General features: G+C 39.9%; 1 protein-coding gene across 2 annotated transcripts in view; it reads left to right on the top strand.

Moving 5' to 3' along the window:
- The first annotated feature begins 2784 nt into the window (after positions 1-2784).
- LOC134875880 (phospholipid-transporting ATPase ABCA1-like) overlaps positions 2785-18671 on the top strand; it is a 119102-nt gene continuing 103215 nt past the window's right edge. For both annotated transcript variants that reach the window (XM_063900592.1, XM_063900591.1), the window contains exons 1-7: positions 2785-2883; positions 8789-8918; positions 11970-12063; positions 12330-12471; positions 12565-12692; positions 15953-16080; positions 16740-16937. In XM_063900592.1, coding sequence (XP_063756662.1) covers positions 8853-8918; positions 11970-12063; positions 12330-12471; positions 12565-12692; positions 15953-16080; positions 16740-16937 — 756 coding nt within the window. In that variant the 5' untranslated portion in view covers positions 2785-2883; positions 8789-8852. The remainder of the gene's footprint in view (positions 2884-8788; positions 8919-11969; positions 12064-12329; positions 12472-12564; positions 12693-15952; positions 16081-16739; positions 16938-18671) is intronic.

Below are 18671 nucleotides of genomic sequence, written 5' to 3'. Positions count from 1 at the left end.
AAACACAGCATAGAAATGGCAGCTGTTACCCTATAGGCTGTCAGACGTTATCCCTGCACAGTGTCCATCAGCTGTCCTCTGTTTGGATCAGCATGGCTAACAAGGACTGTGTGTTTTTATGCTCCCTCTCTCCTGTAAACAATATGTCTTGCAGCCTGAGATATTATCTACCCGTGCTGGGCAATTCATCTGTGATCATATTTGCTTTTTCAAAAAAATGCAACCACACAAGGGTCTAACCCAGTAATAGTGCCAGTGTGAACTCTGAGACACATAAATAGTCAGCCAGCGAACTTTCCTGCGCAGGCAATAAAATCAGCAAGGATTGCAAACAAGCGCTCTCGGCTAGCGTGTGTGTGGTCAGGAATATTTTTATTTCTTCAGATCTCAGCAAACATTAGAGAAGATCTGAATGGGGATGAGGGTGTTGGGGTTGCAGCTCTTGTAGCTTTTTGATCGGAATGAGTCAAGTACAATTGGAAAAAGATTGGACAACTTCCCTGTGCTTTATATTACTCATCTCCCTTTTCTGACAGGAAAAAGAGTTTGATCTAAATGCTCTGAATGCAGTCTGCAACATAACGTTTCTTTACGTTAATTTGAATCCTTAGTTGTCTTTAGGTTACGTTACTTGGAGGTACCTCTTGTTTCTTTACTTATATGTTGGTTACTTTACTTTATCTTACTTATCATTATGTTATTTAAGTAACATTGTGTTACTTTATGTAATTGACGCTGCTTTATGTGACATTACTTTAATTCACTTTACTTTATTTTATGTTACTTTCCTTTACTGTACGCTACAGCTCTTCAGTTCGTGGCCCTCTGCTTGTCATGATCCTTGGTTTGTGTCTGTTTCCCGTTTTATTTTGGAAGGTCTTTCCCCTCTTGTGTCATGTTAAGTTTCACTCCCTGTCTTTAGTTTCCCTCCTTTCCCTGATTGTGTCATTGTGTTCACCTATTGCCCCTGTGTTTCTCCTCCCCTCTCCAGCTGTGTGTGGTTTTCTGATTAGCCTTGTGTATTTAGTCTTGGTTCCCCTTTTGTCTCTTGTTCAGTCGTTGTCGTTTCGTAACTGATGTTGTACATGTTACCTGCCTGTTCCTGCCCGTTCCTGCCTGTTCGTCTGTCGGCTCCCGTTCCCGGTATCCCTGTGTCCCCTGGTTAGTGTTGGTGTGGTTATTTTCGGTTGAAAGTACAGCTTTAATTTAAATAAAGCTCGCCTTTTGTTTGCACCCATACCTGCCTCCCGTTTGTTTTACTGCACTTGGGTCCTGTTTCCCCAACCCCCTGATACTGCTGGAATCTTCCTAGTTCTGTTTGTGTTCCTAAGTTATGCAAAGAAAGAAATCACTATTTCTGTTCCATATGTGCCTTTGTTTTTTCATTAGTGTGTTCGACTGACACAGGTCTAGTGACCAGGGGAACGCAGCAGGTGCACTCGCTCGCTGGCACCTTCTCTGCAGCACTTCATTAGTCAGAGCAATTACTTCTGGGCAGTGGGGGCTTCCACTGTGGTGTGTGTGTGTGTCAATAATTGAAAGTGTGGACCTGCACCTCAGGAACAAGCCTCCGTCTGAAAAGTTTGGGCAAGTTTGTAAGAACATGGAGAATAGAGACAAATAATCCCAGAGTTTCTTTATTTATAATAATTATTTCATCATCTGGCTACTGTTAATATCTCTAATCTCTAATAATTCAGTAAATGTCAAATGTGGTTATTAGTTTGCATTGAAATGGTAAAGGTACTTGGACATTACACCATGTAAAACAAAGATAACAATAATTAGAAATGCCCTCTAAACTAAAATTGCAAACGTTATGTATTAGCCCTCCTTTCACTTTGGCTTGAGAGATTAATATGTGACATACAGTATTTCCTGGACCCAGAAATACAGTATAATCTAGTGTGAGGCTTCCCCTCTTTAATCCCTGTTCAAACATCGATCTCATCTACATAATAATGTCCTCCCTGTGCAGCTTTGGTATTATTCTTTATTGCCTAGAATAATAAACTCTTAGCCCCCTTGTACCCAAATGATATAGTCGCTATAAAACAATACAGTCTCTGCATTAGCTGGCCACATGCAACACATCCAGTTCCTCAACAACAGCATCAACAGCATTTTTAGCTTGCTGCTGATTCCAAACAATTGTTCAATTATCAATGTATCTGCTGACAGATTTTTTGTACAAAACGTAAAAAATATTGAAAAACTTCTAACCCAGTTTCTAAAAGTCTAAGCACATGTCTTTATATGGCTTGTTTTGTCGGTCCAAAACCCAAATATATTAACTTTAATATGATATTAGAGGCACATTGTCAGATTCTACAGGCACAACCAGTACTTTTTAAGATTAGTTGGCTATCAAATTATTGGGAAATGTTTTATTTTAATGATAATTATTGACTGATGTTGCAGCTCTGTCTTTCAGTAGATAAATGGACTTCCTATCTTGGCTCTGACCTCTTTGACTGACACTTTACTAGGAAAAAGAATCGGCTTTAAGTGTAATTAGCTCATGAATAATTTAAACAACAGGTAACATTTCAAAGTTACCGGCAACACACCCCACAAGACAACTGTGCACAGTACATGAATACAGGAACACGGAGGAGAGATGTAGCCTGACGCTCCGAGAGTCAGACTGCAGGAAGTTTGTGCTGCGAAGCTTCAGGGAGAATTTCCTCCACCTGTTTACTACCTGCTGCTGCGTCACTGTGGCTACAGTCACCATGACACGCAGGTCATTTACATATGATATGACTCCAGGTGAAAGAGGAAAAGAGGCAGGGAGTGTGTGTTAAGAGGACATGTGTGTGTTAAACTGCTCATCTTCAGGCCCTGAGATGTTCTGATGGGTGAGGAGCTAACAGCTCAGAGGTATGTTGTTTTTGTTTTCTGCAGCAGGACACATGTTATGTAGCTTCCTGTTGTTGTTTAGCTCGCTCTGGACTCCTGAGGCTAGCTGTGTGTCTCCTACCATTCCTCTCTGCCTGCCGGTCTGTCTGTTATGGATCAAATATAGAGCTTTGAGAAGTGCTTGTCTTATTTCAGGGCATTTAATAAACTCGTCTCAAGGCTGACAGCTGTTCAAAATGAAATAAGAAAAGCTGAGAAGGAAATAAAGGATTTGTTCTCAGTTGCTATTGTGGCTAGAGTTCACTTCATTTGAAATTTTAAACGTTTTACGGCGTGTGTGCTGTGTCAGAAAGGGACATACGTTGGACTTTAGCCCTCTAGGCCTACATCATAATGATTTACTGAGCCTGATGTAAGCAGTAGTAAAGTGGCAGGGGCACATGATGTTCTTCTGTATGTGAACAATACTGTCTTCTTGAATGACATGTCCTAATGATTCATTAAGAGCTAATGTCATGCAGTGTTTTTTCTTACCATTTTCATTTGATTTTAATGAATGAGTAATTAGCTGCTAACATTGATTGACAGTAAGCGCTGTCACTGAGTAGAAATTAGGTATATTACTTTCTAAAAAACAATTAACAGCAATATTATTTTTGACAGACTCCAATATCTCTTTCATTAAATGGGGGACAAAGGGTTAAACTAATGCAAGAAGATAACAACAAGCTATTTTATTGGAAATGTTTATATTAGATACAGGTGCACATAGTAGCTGAATTTACCCATGCCTAGACTTTCCTTTTTAATTGAACTTCAAGTATTTGGTTACCAATCACATTTGAAGAGCAATTTATCATCTGGAAAGATGTATCATTATATTGGCCAAAACAATAAATTGTTAAGTGAGTTTAAGCTGTCTAAAATCCGGCACATTTGTCCCTCTAATCCTTTTTCTTGTTGGTATCAGACTGCAAACAATGACTTTAGCATAATCTGCTGTACCCCCGGGGCAAAAACAATATTTAAATCAGGAACAATAGAGCAAAATGTGTGTTGTAGCATTAAATCACTACAATTTGTAATCATTGTCATATTTGTGTGCTTTGCTATGAGGAAGTCGCCATGGAGCAAAGGTCTGCAGAGACTCATTACGACTGTCTGATGTCAGGTCATTAGGTTTTTAATCGTGTGTCATATTGTGTAAGCAGGCGAGACAGGCCATGTTGCTTATGTGTTAAAAATCATACTTTGTCATGAACAAGGCTGAGATATAAGTAAAACAAGATGCCCTGAGGGACTTAACACTCGCAGTAAATTCAGTGTAAGGACGTGAGCCAATACAGGACTGCAGGAATGACTCCCCGACATGACTCAGCATTATGAGTCTTAAAACCCTTTACATAACTCAGTAATATGAGTCCCGAAACCCTTTACACAGTTCAACATTAAGAGCCCTAAAACACTTGACATGACTCAGCTTTTTTTTGGTATTAAATCCCTGATATGAGTCTTAAAACCCAGAACCCAAAACCCAGACATGAGATTATTATTATTTGGAAAAATCCCATTGAACTAAAGAGATGCTGCCCTCAGGGTCCCCTATAAAATGTGTCTCTCTACAAATGTCATGATGTTAGGTCCAAGCAATGAATGGGAAAAGGAAGCATTGAGAGTTACTTCACCAGTGCTAAAGACTTGAGAAATGATCTTGAGCTACCTTCACCCATCATACTTAGTTCAATAGAAAAAAGTAAACTGTTATTGTTGTTTAAAGCAAAACATTTTATGCTATAGTCCAACTTCGGCCAGAGTTTTTTGTTTCTTTTATATTATAACCAATAATTCAGAAATAGCTCACTCCTCATAATGTCTTTTTATTAGGGCGTTTAATCAGTTCACCTTATTGTTGCACAAAGATCTAACGCAGCATGATCAGGGAACATGCTGCTGATTAAATTGTTCAGCAATTAGATCAGAAGCATGATCAGGGAAAAATACTCTATTGTTAAAAGTTATTTAGAAAATAAGAGTAGAAGGAAGTGGAACAGCAGCTATTTTACCCTTAAGAGGGCTGTATTGGCCCTCATGCTGTCTGACAAATATGTGTAGTCTTGTACGCTGAAACAATGCACTATGCTTGCCCCCAAACAATACCCATGTATCAATCCTTATATCCTCTCAACTGTTTTTAGTATCAAAACACTATCTCGATGATACAGAGAATGCTGATTCTAGCTCCTGATGTCCACACTTTTGTGAAAAACAAGTTTTATAAAGTGGCAAAAAGAACCGGTTTTGATTATTCACCTAGTCGTAGATTAAAATGATGATTTGGAAAACACTCTTCACAGTGTTTGTTCTCTGGAGAACTGTGTTCATGGTGTTTGGTAACAGCGCGGCTGCAATGCAAATCACAATCACCCTCTCTCTTGTTGCTTGTTATCTCTACTTTAGATGTGGAATTGAGAGTCCTTGAGCTGGGCCTTTCCACAGAACTCGCCCACATGCACATATTTCTCAGATAGAAACATTTTTTTGGTGTATGGGTGGAGTATATTCTCGGAGATGTTGTTTACCCTTCATGCTCGACATTTTTTCAGAGAGGAGGTGGTTCTGATCTGTCCTCTCTGCACGTTACATGTTTCAAAAGACGAGGCTTGAAAGCTGTGCACGGCAATTCTGCACACACTCAATTATACACGCGTATGATGGAGTCGAGCATTCAAGCGTGTTGAAGGTCTTTTTGTAAAGACCATTTTACCCTCGTACAACTCCATAACAACCATCTCCTTCCAGAGGTCTTGAAAGCTGTGAATAGTGGAGAGAGTACTACCAGAAGAGCTGCTGTGAAGGGTCTGGTATTATAACACATTCAACCTATAGCATGTATTCACAGCAGATGATTCAGTGCAGTATGAGCATTGTTACATTTTTAAACCAAAAAAGTGTATTCAGGAAAATCTACACTTGCCATTATAGTATCCGATATCACTGTAGATCTGCTGGAAGCTAGCTAGCTAACATAGTAATATTGAAAGGAATCATGCGATCATGTTGTTAAAATAAGTCAATAAAACATATATTATATACCTTTATAATCCCCTAACATCACCAACTCCTCCGGTCTCCGGTGTGCATCACGTTTGACCATCCCCTGGATTCCGTGGTTTTTGGAGCTCCTTGCAGCAGCTTATTTTTCAAGTTAGGGAATCATTTCTACATGCTGCATGTGCTGTCAAGTTGGTTGAAGCTGTTTCTTCATGTGTTTTGGCTCATTTGTGTTTTATATTTGCATAGTTTCTGGAACTACAGTTTTTCTCCTAATGGGAATGATTTGGGCCATTGCAGCGTGTTTGCATCTGTCGTCCATTGATGATGTTTGTGAAACATGTGTGTGTATGTAGACAGATTGATGGATTGATATAAAATCTTTAAACTTAGTACAGTGATACAATGTATTAGATTTCAAAGTGTAGGCCTGTGCAGATTTAAAAAGGGTTAGTGTTATGCAGAATTTTGCAAAGCAGTGGTTTAAAATGCTCTTAATATTAGAGTAATATGTGTTAGCATAGTTATATCTGTGACAAAGATAGTCAGACAGAAGTAGGGTTCGTGAGAGACCTAGTTTCGTCTCAGATATATTCTCTTATAGATATTTTAATTCTCTTGAGCGTCTATTAAAGCGCAACATTTTCTGTTTGGAAGTGCAGTTGACTCAACTTTCCCATGACAGTAAGTAAAACTTCCATGGAGGAGCAGTAAATAATGTAAAGACACAGAGGGGAGATGAGCAGGAAGAGGAAATGGAGCGGTAAAAGGTGGCACATTTGTCAGGACCGCCCTGGGGCTAAAAACCTTCTCCCCCCCTGCACACACACAAATACACACACTACATGTTTAAACATAGCTAGGTAACATACCTTTTATATTAACAATTAATGCATGTATATCTTCTTTTGAGCATTGCAACAACCTCCTTGCACTTGTTTAATGTCATAGTTGTACTATAGAAATGTAATTTAGTACATACATGTAACATACATGCATTACATATTGTTATACATTCAAAAAATGTTTATGATATTATAATTGTTTTATTTATCCCTTTTTTCGTGACAGTTTTTCCTATTTAAAATGAAAATGATACAAATATAAATTAAAAGAAAAGTGTGTAATTAAATGTTAAAGTTAAACTAAATAAAATGAAATATGTTTGATTAAAAATAGCAAGTTAAGGTGATTCATAAGAACAATACAAATAAACATGTCTTTTCCAATACATAATGGAAAAATACATGTTTAGTGTTTTAGCTGCTCAGTCCAGTGTGATTTAATTATAAACCATTTCTTTTTTTTGAAGGATTCAAAACCCATTTTCTAAAAAATACCCGTGAAGGCATGACTCTAAAAGTATAATTGAGCCGGGAAATCTGAAATACACATACATTAAACAACATAAATAATAAATTAACATGTTTCTTTGCAGAATATATAGTGTGGCTCATTTTCTGAAGGTAATAACATACCATATATATGATAAATAAATCTTGTTAATGGAATCTAGAAGGACACTTTGAGAGCAGACCTGGGCCAAGGTTGTGTGCATTAGTGAAAAGACACGTGTGTGTTCTGGCAGATAAACAAACTCATTGCAAAACATAGCCTCCTTGTCATAAGTAATAACCATTGCTGCAGTTATTCCTACTGCGTTAACACTGTTTCTATGGCAAATTTTACCAGAGCATTCACTTGTTTACTCACGTCACTCGAGCTGGACACTCTGACGAGAAGGCGGGGGTAATCTCCACGTGGATACAAGAGCAAAATCTACATTTTGGCGTGATTAATTGTAATGCACGTATCGAATATCATGCTGAAATAACATCATACCAATAGGGGTTAGTAAAAACCATGAATTAATGCTTTGCCAAGTGGGTCTACGAGACGGAAGGCTAGAGATTTTTTTAAATGCATTTTAGGCTGAGGGGCGGGACATTTCTAAGCGGTTGACTAAACATTCACAGAGCCGGGCCAGCTAACCAATCAGAACAGACTGGGCTCTGGTTTCAGACAGAGGGTGAAAAGAGGTGCTGCAGCACAGGAAGGATGAGAAAAATAAAGAGCTTTCTAAACATTAAAGCATGGAAACATGTCACAGTAAAATTAATACTAACACCATTTAACCAAACTACCCCCAACTATCTGAATGACTGAACGAGCCTTATCATATTAACTCTTTTTTAGAAAATGCACTTGTATTGTGTATTATTTGTCTTTTGTTGTACTACATTGTCTAAGGTTGCATATATCTCGTGAATATATCAATGATTATAACCATGGTTAGTAATTCACACAGAGAGGACACTCGATCTATTGATACTTGTTCAGACTCAGCAACGCAGTAATGAACAGAGCTCCCCGACTGTACTCAGAGTCAGTTTTTGATAAAGGTCATACTTGATGTAGCAGTGTAAAAATGCCACAGCAGATCTATTTGTTTATTGTCTGTGTAATCAGTGCTCAGTGGCTTATAAAATCTGCAATAAAGATTTTACAACTATCTCTGGTCCGTATGAAAAGTGAGCTCTGTCTTTGACTTTACTCTATCACCACAAAAAGGCTGATTAATTAAAGAGGATGTGTAGTGCTTCACGCCCGTTTAAGAGGAAAATGATATATATTTAGTTTTTGGCCTAATAATGTAGTATGCAGTACATTAAGTAAAACAAGCAACCGCTCTTTAATAGGTGCAAACAGGGAGCGTGCACATGAGCCTCGCTGAGTGGAGGTGATAATAATTCTTGGAACAGGTGCTGCACCGAGAGCCCCGAGGCCCGGGGAAGTGAATGATTAGTGGCACTCCCCCAAGATGCATTGCTCCTTCTGTATTAAAAAACCAAACTCTGCCTTTTATTCCCTGCAGGGTTTATTAAGTGGGCCAGTTGCCATAGCGACGCTTTGGCAGGATATTGCCAGGATAAGCCGTAATGGGTCTCCTGACGCAGTTCACTCTGCTGCTGTGGAAGAACTTCACTCTGCGGAAGAGACAAAAGGTACGCTCTGCAAATCAACGTGTGTCTGTATATAAATTTCTTTAGGTCTGCTCAGTGTGGTCAGTGTTATCAAGTTATTCATGAGTGCAGGGATTTACTACCAAGCAGGCTTCTATAGCAGTAAGCTGCCTTCAGAGAACAATCTCTCCTTAATGCACACCAATTCCACGTGTCACCTTCAATTTGAGCAGATCTGTCTCTGCTGCACATTATGTCACCTGGCCTGACTTCCTGGTCTAACAGAGCCAGTGTGGACTAATAGATGGAATAGGGAGGGATGACAGATGTTAAAAAACGTTTTGTTTGAAGGGCAAACACTCTCTCTGGTTCCTCTTACAAACTCTCTGTCCCTGCCACATCTCAGAAATGTTTGCTTAATGTAAAACAGTTCACATAAATCAGAGCAGACAATTAAAAGTTATTATTCACCTGTCACTGACGGTGCCAACTTCAACTCTCTCTGCTCAACTTCAGCTGTATTTGTACCTGCTCTCAATATTTAAACTTGTTTAGTGCATATATTTCAAATGTTGCTTCAACTTGCTAACATGCAAACTTTTAATTCAACTGTCTTTAAGTACTTTAAGGCTTCATGTCATATTTCTAATGCAAACAATTCATATTTTAAGACATTTTAAGATATTTGTAGTGTTGCACCTGTCATTTTCAGCCTAAGAATGCGCATTCAAAATGTAGGTAATTATTTTTTGGATAATGTAACAAAAGTAATATAAGAAATTAAGGTAAAAGTGTGCAATCAAAGGATTAAAATAATTAAATTAAATATATTAATAAACAATAAGTTAAAATAAGAAGTGAGAGTAAAAGTCTGCAATCAAATAATAACATATTTATGTTAACATTAGAAGTTAAACTCAAAATGTGCAATAACAGATACAAAAATAATAAAAATATTCAACCAAAAAGAAGAAAGTTACAGTTAAAATGTGCACATTTTGTAAAAATGCTGTATATAAATGTAGGTAATATCATTTACTTGTAAAACATTTTTCAACTTTAAATGTGCTTTTACAGCTTAAACAACAGAGCCTTTATATGAATGCAAGCCTAGGCAAATGTCATCGATGAAAAGAGAAAACTTTGCAAATGATACCCTAACTCTGCTGTTGAGGGTAAGTCTCCCATAATCCATTGCTGCTGATATGGCTTCATTGCATCGTATGCCCCCCCACACACACTTTTGCTGGACATGAGGTCCCATGCTGGGGAGGGATGTCTGAGCTGCATTTCAACAAGTTGTCGCGGAGTCTTGTTATCTGTGTGTGTCATTAGAGGCGGTGTGTGTCTGCTACAAAGAGCTGCAGTGGGTGTTTGATTTACAGCAGGAGCGTCCGCCCACTGGCAGCGAACAAAAGACACCTTCACAAAAAAATAAAAAAACAACTGCTTTCATCAAAGTTTCTAGGAATAACTCAAGGCAAAGTTTTATGCGATTTCCAAACTTTGTATCTGGGAAATATTCTCCTTGCTAAGTTGATCAACTGGCAGACGGGACAGGGAGAATATGTGAGAGGACAGTGGAGTTCATGTGCTCTGAATGTGGAAAATATTTGGCCGACGTCGACATGAAATATCGGTATTAGACAAAACCAGTGGGAGTTACAAGGACAATGGAGCTTGTGGAGGGCTTGTGGAGGTTAATGACCAATTATATGAATGCCTCAGCAGGCATTTCAACATTTTATAACAGGCATGAAACTGATTTTATGGTCCAGTATTTCACATAATTTCATAGGAGGAGATTATCTGTTCATAAAGAAGGCTTGTGTCCGATGGCAGACGCCTGGGGAGGCAGACTGAGAAAGTCCCCATGATCACTGTGTTCCTTCTCCATGCCTCTTCCATGGAATACATTATGATAATTCACCCGCTCAGCAGAACTGCATATCCTCTCTCTCTCTCACACACACACACACACACACACACACACACACACACAAACAGCAGGGAATTAAAGGACATTGAATTTGAAATTATATCTGCTTTCTTTGAAATAGTTGCGAATGTAATTTTCCTGCGGTCGGAATGCAATGATTCCATGTTAATACTAAGGCTTAATGCACGTTAAACTGAATAAAATCCCTCTTGCATTAACTTTAATTTATAATGTTGCCATGGAGCCGTGGTATTTCAAGCCACGTGTGTTATTGTATTTTCTCACCTCGTCTTTAATTATGAAGACAAAGTAGCCATTTCCTGCTGGACATGATGGCACAGGGGATTGTATAGAGGGTGCACGAGGAAAGGGTCAGCCCAGGTTAGCGTGCAGGGCTTGTAAGGGTGGGGGGGGGTGTCGGGAAGGTGTAAAATGTTAAAAACGTTAAGGCAGGAGAAGCTGCAGCTTTGTCCTCCTGCTACATATTTCCTCCCTCTGATTTATGAAATGTACAACTGTTAGTTATTCCTCCGCTTTCAGAGGAGCGCACTACCTTGACTCGTGCATAAAGAAACTGTTTCCACAGTGACAGAAAAGTAATAAAAACAAGCTTGAACCTGGAATACCTGGTTCAGATAAATGCTTAACCCCTTCAAACTCTTGCCGCTTTGTCTTCAGAGCATCGATCAAGGCTTCAGAATATAAGCCTAGAGGTCATTCAATTGTGCTTTCTTTTCACACATTTTTCCCTGAGGAGGAAATACAAATGTCACATGCTGCTGAAAGGTGTGGAAGTGGTTGTGTTTGAGTGAAGAAGAAGTGCTTGTTGCTCTTCATCCGGGAGATGATTAGATGTGTAGAGGAGGTGATAGTGAGGGTGGGATAGCTCCTGCTGCAGGGGACACCAGCGGTTTCTCAATCCAGGAAGAGCTGCAGGAAAAACATAGAGCATTTGCAGCAATATCACACAGCCTCAAACACTCACGGTCCACTTTCCTTTGCCTTGACTTTATCAGTGTTTGTCTCGCTGCTGCATGACGTCGCATTTTTACAAGAAAACAATGTAAATGCTGTTAGCCATGATATGATCACGCATATATCTCATAAACAAATTATGAAAATAAGAGCGCTCTTCTCTGTTCTGCTGCGTGCAGGTGCGTCTGGTGGTGGAGTTGATCTGGCCTCTGTTCCTCTTTTTCATCCTGGTGTGGGTGCGCTCCACCAACAGCCCTGTGTTTAAAGGCCAATGTAAGTATGTAATGTAAGTCATCTGAAGCTGCAGAACCTCTCAGATGGGATGTGTGCTTGCATAATAACAAAAAAATGTTGTTTCTAAGTATGTTGAAAACAAAAACATTATCTCTGCACCTTCACAATAACTACAGAATCATATTCAAATGCATATAAACCTTTAACAAATATTGTGCTTTCTGCGATATGGATATTCCACTTAACGTCTTGTGATTTTGAGATATTTAGGAGAATATAATAATCCGAACCCTGTCTTCCTGCAGGCCACTACCCAAACAAAGCCATGCCCTCGGCCGGCGTGCTGCCCTGGCTGCAGGGAATGATGTGCAACATCGACAACCCCTGTCTGAACTCCCCCACCCCGGGGGAGACGCCGGGACAAGTCAACAACTTCGACAACTCCTTGTACGCATTTCTCTGTCCGCACAGACACACTGCACAGGAGGCGCAAACAGAATATGATGGTTGTAATTCTATATCTGTTGGTTTTTTTTGCAGAGTTGCTGGGATGTTGGTGGAGCTGCAGACGCTGGTGGTGAACAGATCTATTCTCAGCAAGGCTCTGCTGCTGGCGGACGACCTGGAGCAGTGGGACTCAGTGCTGTCCCAGACCAACGCTGCACAGGGTACTAACACCAAGGGCTTAATGCAAGGCCAAAATCCTCGGGAAAACAAATATATGTGCAGTATTCGGTCTGAAGTATGGAACCTATAAAGGGACATGAACATTTTTTAAAATGTAACGTTTCTCGTGCTCACGCGAAAGTTTCTTGGGCGCACGCGAAAGTGTCCCGTGCTCACCCGGAAGTTTCCCGTGGTCATGCGAAAGTTTCTCGTGCACACGCCAACATTTCCAGTGCTCACAAGAAAGTATTGCGGCAGTACACACACAGCAGTACATAAGCTCCCTTTCAGATCTTATTCAAGGTCTTGTTTCATCAGATAGTGTCAACGGCAGAAAGCTGATGACCGATGAAACCCCAGCCTTGTGAATGTCATTGAAATCCATGAAAAAACTTCAATCACACTTTAATTCACTCTGAAGGAGAGTGTGTTTTAATGCTAAATGCATTAAATAAAATAATAATTAAACGAGGAACACTGCCTATGACCGAACCTGACATTTGGTGGGTTTGAGACTTTTGCGTGAGCATGAGAAACGTTTAAGTCTTTTTTATTTCCCCATGTCCCTTTACGGGTTCAGTACTAAAGTGAAGAGCTGTGTATAAAAAAAAAAACAGGTAGCTTTGATAGAAATGTGCAAAGTATCTTAAAATGAAGAACATTTGCTAACATCATGTGTATGAAATATTTTAGATCACTGTTGCCACATCAGGTAATACACTATGGTGACTGAGCCTTTAACCCACTGATGAAAGGACTTACATTTGCAACAGGCAAACAGGACGCTTTTAAAGGAACTTGTTATTTTATTTATGCTGATTAAAAACCAAAACAATAATCATTAATGACTAGGCCTATAAAAGAGGTCATCAAAAACAAAATGTAAGAAATATAACAGCAGCCAAACAGGTGTTGACTGAACAAACGGACCTTCCAGAATGACTCAAAATGGAATATACAGCTACGGATACCAATTCCAATTTTCTTAAATCTTTATCTATATGTCTGGCAGCCATTCCAGTGTCTGTTGAATTCCAACATCGAGAAATTAATAATGCTGCAGTGGACTCTTGATTTTCTCCAGAGCTGTATGTAGTGGCTCAGCCAAACCAAATAGAAAAAAAGGGGTAGTGAAGAGGAACAGAATACAAAACGACACTGACATGGAAGCACATGGAGTCCTCAGCCCTCAGCCACGCCTTTTGCTAAACTAGGAAGTAACCTGCCCAAACAACCATGGTAACGTATGTCTGTACTGTAGCCATCACAAGGGCCGAGATATCTATTTAGATAATCGCTGAACGATGAGACACCTTTGTGAGTGAGCATATAACCCACTGATGAAAGGCCGTACATTTGACAAAGTTGATATGAGGATAATTATACACACATACAATCATGTCAACAATCCAGGGGACAAAACAACACATTTAAAGACAGTGCGCTAGACTTTGAGGTAATCGTCATCGGCAGCCCTCTTCTCAAACACAATCATGTAAACGAGTCTTCTTCAGGTACAAGTTTTGTTGCCACTGTTTGAAAAAGTGTTACGTGTAAAAATACTCTTCCTCAGCAACAGTCTGCGTCTTCTTGACGTCCTCTCCATCAGGGGAAAGTATCTCCTTCATGTTGATGACAAGTCTCAGGATTTGTTATTCCCCTTTATCCCTCAAAAACAATGGCGCGTGATTATTTATGATGCAATTTGCCTTGCAGACTGACACATCGTTTGTCTTGATAAGTTGCTGCTTTGCATTAGGCTCATTTAGCCTGATGATATTCAGATTTTCATACGCCACCTCATTTGCAAAAACACAAAGGCGGGAGGGGGACTGCTGTTCAACAAACGGCTCGGGGGCCATTTGCATTTTGGGGTCGCTGGCTTGTAATATACAAGATTAAATCCATCAGAGATCTGAGCACGGGCATAATTAATGGGATTGGCTGAGAGCAGAAAGGGCATTAACAAGAATGAGACTGAGTGCTATCAAAAAGACTGAAGGCAAAGGTGATGTTGTTGTCCCTTTTTTTATTTCACCAGAGGTTGATTGAAAGACTGAGGTGGTCACTTTAATCAGAAACAGCATGTTCCTCCTGCAGGATTTCACCTGATGCTCCAGCAGAATTAAGGCTATAATAATACAAACAGCATCATTCATTCCACACAATACTGACTGATTGTTGTTTTTAACAAACATTTATCCTCATTGAACCCTGAGTCAGCCAGTATCAGTCACCTCCTCCCAAATCCTGATAATTGACTGCCTTGCATGTGTTACACTTGCGAGAGGGCTGATCTAATTAAATTATGTAACCCCTGCAGCATCTCTCTGTGAGTCTCGGAGAGCAGAACACACATGTTGAACGGATGCAGAGCGTGCACTTCACAATGAGCAGTCTACATGTGTGCAGCTAATCAGGAGAACATGTGTGTTTAACAATCAGCAGCATGTTTAGCAGCAAATTGTCTCCTTGTACTCTCGTTCAGCTCGAGTATTTCACCAACCAAGGATTTAATTAACAGAAAGCATAATTTATACTCAATTGCATGCTACTGCAAAGCAAGTAAAACAAAACACTTCAAAATGTCCATTTTTCCATAAGCATGCAATGAAAAGGATTTATTCCCATGAGTTTGGCCTTTATTTCTTTCAGTTAGGATAGCATCACTGGGCAGCTGCACTGCAGTGATCCTGAAGACACAGGCTTTAGCTTTAACCTTTTCATTTCAACAGCAGAATAAATCCTGCCGTCCTATTAGCTCCACAGACACACTCTCCTCCATCGTTTACAGAGATGTCCATTAAGGCCAGTGACACACACACATGTTTCTGTATGCTTACTTATTTGTGAACAGTAGTGTGGTCAGTCAAATGCAGGAAGAGAGAAAAAGAAGGGAGGCAGACACATAAAGGCTGCAGGCTGCAAAATATCTGCAGTGCAGATGGCCAGTCAGGAGCTAAAACATGGATGCAACCAGCAAAATAACTAGACTCAAATCCTTGTGCCCTGAGTTAATTGAGAAGCAGCTATTTCACGTCACACACAAATGGCAGCACATTTTAATGTTACAGCATCAACAAAATGTCAATTCAAAATATATTTACATGTGTTTAATAAAAAATCCAGTCAAACCTGTTTGCACGTAAATGGATGTCAAAGCATGCCAGAAGTTTGACATTTCAACTGGGAAAAAACAAGAACACTGCTGTTTTTTTCTGTGCATTTCTGCAAAAGTAACAATTCCCCATCTTTGTTTCAGCTCAGCCAGTGATCCTGAGGAACATTCTCAGAGACAATGAGACTCTCTCCGCTCATCTGGAACAGGACCTGTCGGTGCCTCCATCAGTCGTCCAAAGCCTCCTGAATGCTCAAATTAAGCTCAACTCAGTGAGTATCATCTCAGTACACAGCCTCCGATAAGAATCCCAGCTGCTTTTGAACATGATTCGCCACCTCCTCCCGTAACTAAAATCATTTACCAACATGTCCAAAAGCCCCAAATGTGCCGGGAGATTTGTGTTTGAGCATTTAAAACGTCCCGGCCAAGAGGAGCTGCCTGTGGGACTGCTTGTCTTGTCGGTTTATAATCAAAGCGTGCTGGAGCTTCTGCTTGATAAAAAAGGTTGTTTGAAGATGACTTCAGTAGGTAATTTGGACTGAAATGAAGTCTTAACAGCAATAAGAGTGTCTTGTCTCTTAACGCTCCCCAATTGATGCCGGGTATGTAGAGAGTGATACCAGATGAGCTGCAGGAAGGTAATTATGTTTCTCTGACATCGACAAGGATGCTCAAATACAATGTGCACTGATGAAAAGATCCATGCAGCTTCAAAATGTAGCGCGTGCAAAGGAAGTAAAAGTTCCTCTCCTGGGTGTGTCGTTCTAAATGTTTGTCACGTACTGTATGTCAGTATTTATTAAAGGCTGATAATTAAAGTCAAAAGGTTGCTTTATACTCGATGTTGACATTTTTACTTAGCATGCTAGCACACAACACATGATTAAATATAATACGATCCCATGCTAAGTTTGAATTTCCCTTTCAGATGATGAGCGTCCCGCTGCCCGGCGACCTGCAGAGTGTCCTGTGCGAGGGGACGGATCTAGACAAGTACTTCCAGTTTGGCAGCGCGGCAGAAAAGGAGGCTTTCCAAAATGTCAGCTGCTCGCTCGATCCTCAGCAGCTGCTCAACGCTCAGAGAGTTCTGCTGACCAACCTGGACGGGAGGAAATTCTTCTCAGAGGTAAGACCACACCAACAAGTCACAGCTCTGATATCTGGAAGAGCAGTGACACAATTGGTCTCCTTTTTTGGAAAGTGAATGCTTTTGGGAGCGGCGTTAACATTAATTGGGGACACTGTAATAGTACAGGCCTTAATGACTGCACTTGAAAAGACCTAATTCCTGCTCAGCAAGGTCACCCACATCTGGTACACAGTAGATCTAGCTCATGATCCACTGTTGGCTGCCATTACATTACATTTAACATTCGCTTTTATCCAGAATGACTCTCAATAAATGCAATGAACTAGAAAGATGAAAACTCAAGACAAAAAATAACAGGTATAGATTCAAATGAGCTAAACTTCTTTCGTGTGTGTTTGGTTTAATAGCTAAGGTACAAGTGGAACAGCTGGGTTTTTGGATGATATGTCGACTTTATGCTGTCCTGATGTAATAGCTTTTGTGTGCCTCTAACGTGACATGTTTCCATGCTTTAGTGTTCAAAAAGGTCTTTATTTTTCTCATACTGCCTGAAACCAAGGCCCAGTATGTTGTGATTGGTCAACCACGTAGAGATGTCCCGCCCCTAAGCCTATCATGTACAAAGTGTTATCCAATAGAAGCATGTGTGTTAGGTAGTGATGTCACTTTGGTTTGCAAACCCATATTACACCTTTTTACTATTTGTGAACACACTTTTATTCCTTATCTATCCTGAGTTGAGTTCAGGGTTGATGAAACCATTTTAATCTTCCTGCTTCAGCTTTACATTGATAGAAAGGTCTCAAATTATTCACGGTGATATTGTCTGCAATATTTGTTCGCCCCAATATGCACTGATCCTGCCTCTGCCGGAGTTATGAGATATATTCTAAATTGAGGGATGAGTAATAGGAGTAAACACGGATGCACAGAGGTAATTTCCAGCATGGATATTCCATCAGTTACGTCCTGTAAAATGAGACTCTGTAGCTTAATACAGTTTAAAAGTATTTGGGGAACATTGTCTGTTCTAAGTATACGTCTCGCTTGGTCTGCTGTAAATTGAATTCAAACACAATGATTTTCTGTGCCAGACAATTGAGTAACCAATTTAAAAGTGAAATGTTCTGCTTGGCAGGCTCTGTGACCGAGAGAGATGAAGAAATATTTTCAAAGTAAAAAGCTGCAAATGCGTCTGGAGAAACCTATATTTTATTTCTGCTCCGTTATCTTTAATGTAGTTTCATTGTTACTGATAAATAATTTTCTGTCCTGAGCTTTTACATTTGTCATCGTCATGTGCACCGCTGTTTCTTCCAGTGATTTCACCAGCAATCAGGAGGGAATTATTTATTAGTACCAATGTTTTGTTGAGTTCTTTTTAATTCTGCGGCTTCCCTTTGGGATGATGAAAGCCTGCCTTCTTCTTTGAGTTTATCTCTGAGAGGAAATATATGGGACAGCAAATCCAATAAATAAATGATAAGGGAGGAAGTTGGTAGGAGAGAGCATTTGAACAATTTAAGCCCACAGGCATTTTTCGGAGAGGAATATAAAAAAAAAAAGCTCAGACAAGATATGGGGGGAGGCTCTTCAGCACCGTGAGCAAATGGATGGAAAAGAACATCAAGGCTTCACACTTAAAGCCAGATGCTGCTGAGTGATTGTGATAGTGACAGAAACATAAAGGAAAAGGACAAGAGAGGGAGTCAGGGTTTATCAGCGCCGCGACTTTGTTTGTGTTTCTGGGAATCATTTCAGGAACACAAT

This window comes from Eleginops maclovinus, chromosome 14, assembly GCF_036324505.1.
Source record: "Eleginops maclovinus isolate JMC-PN-2008 ecotype Puerto Natales chromosome 14, JC_Emac_rtc_rv5, whole genome shotgun sequence".
Classification (NCBI taxonomy): Eukaryota; Metazoa; Chordata; class Actinopteri; order Perciformes; family Eleginopidae; genus Eleginops; species Eleginops maclovinus.
This window is presented reverse-complemented; position numbering and strand designations above follow the sequence as displayed.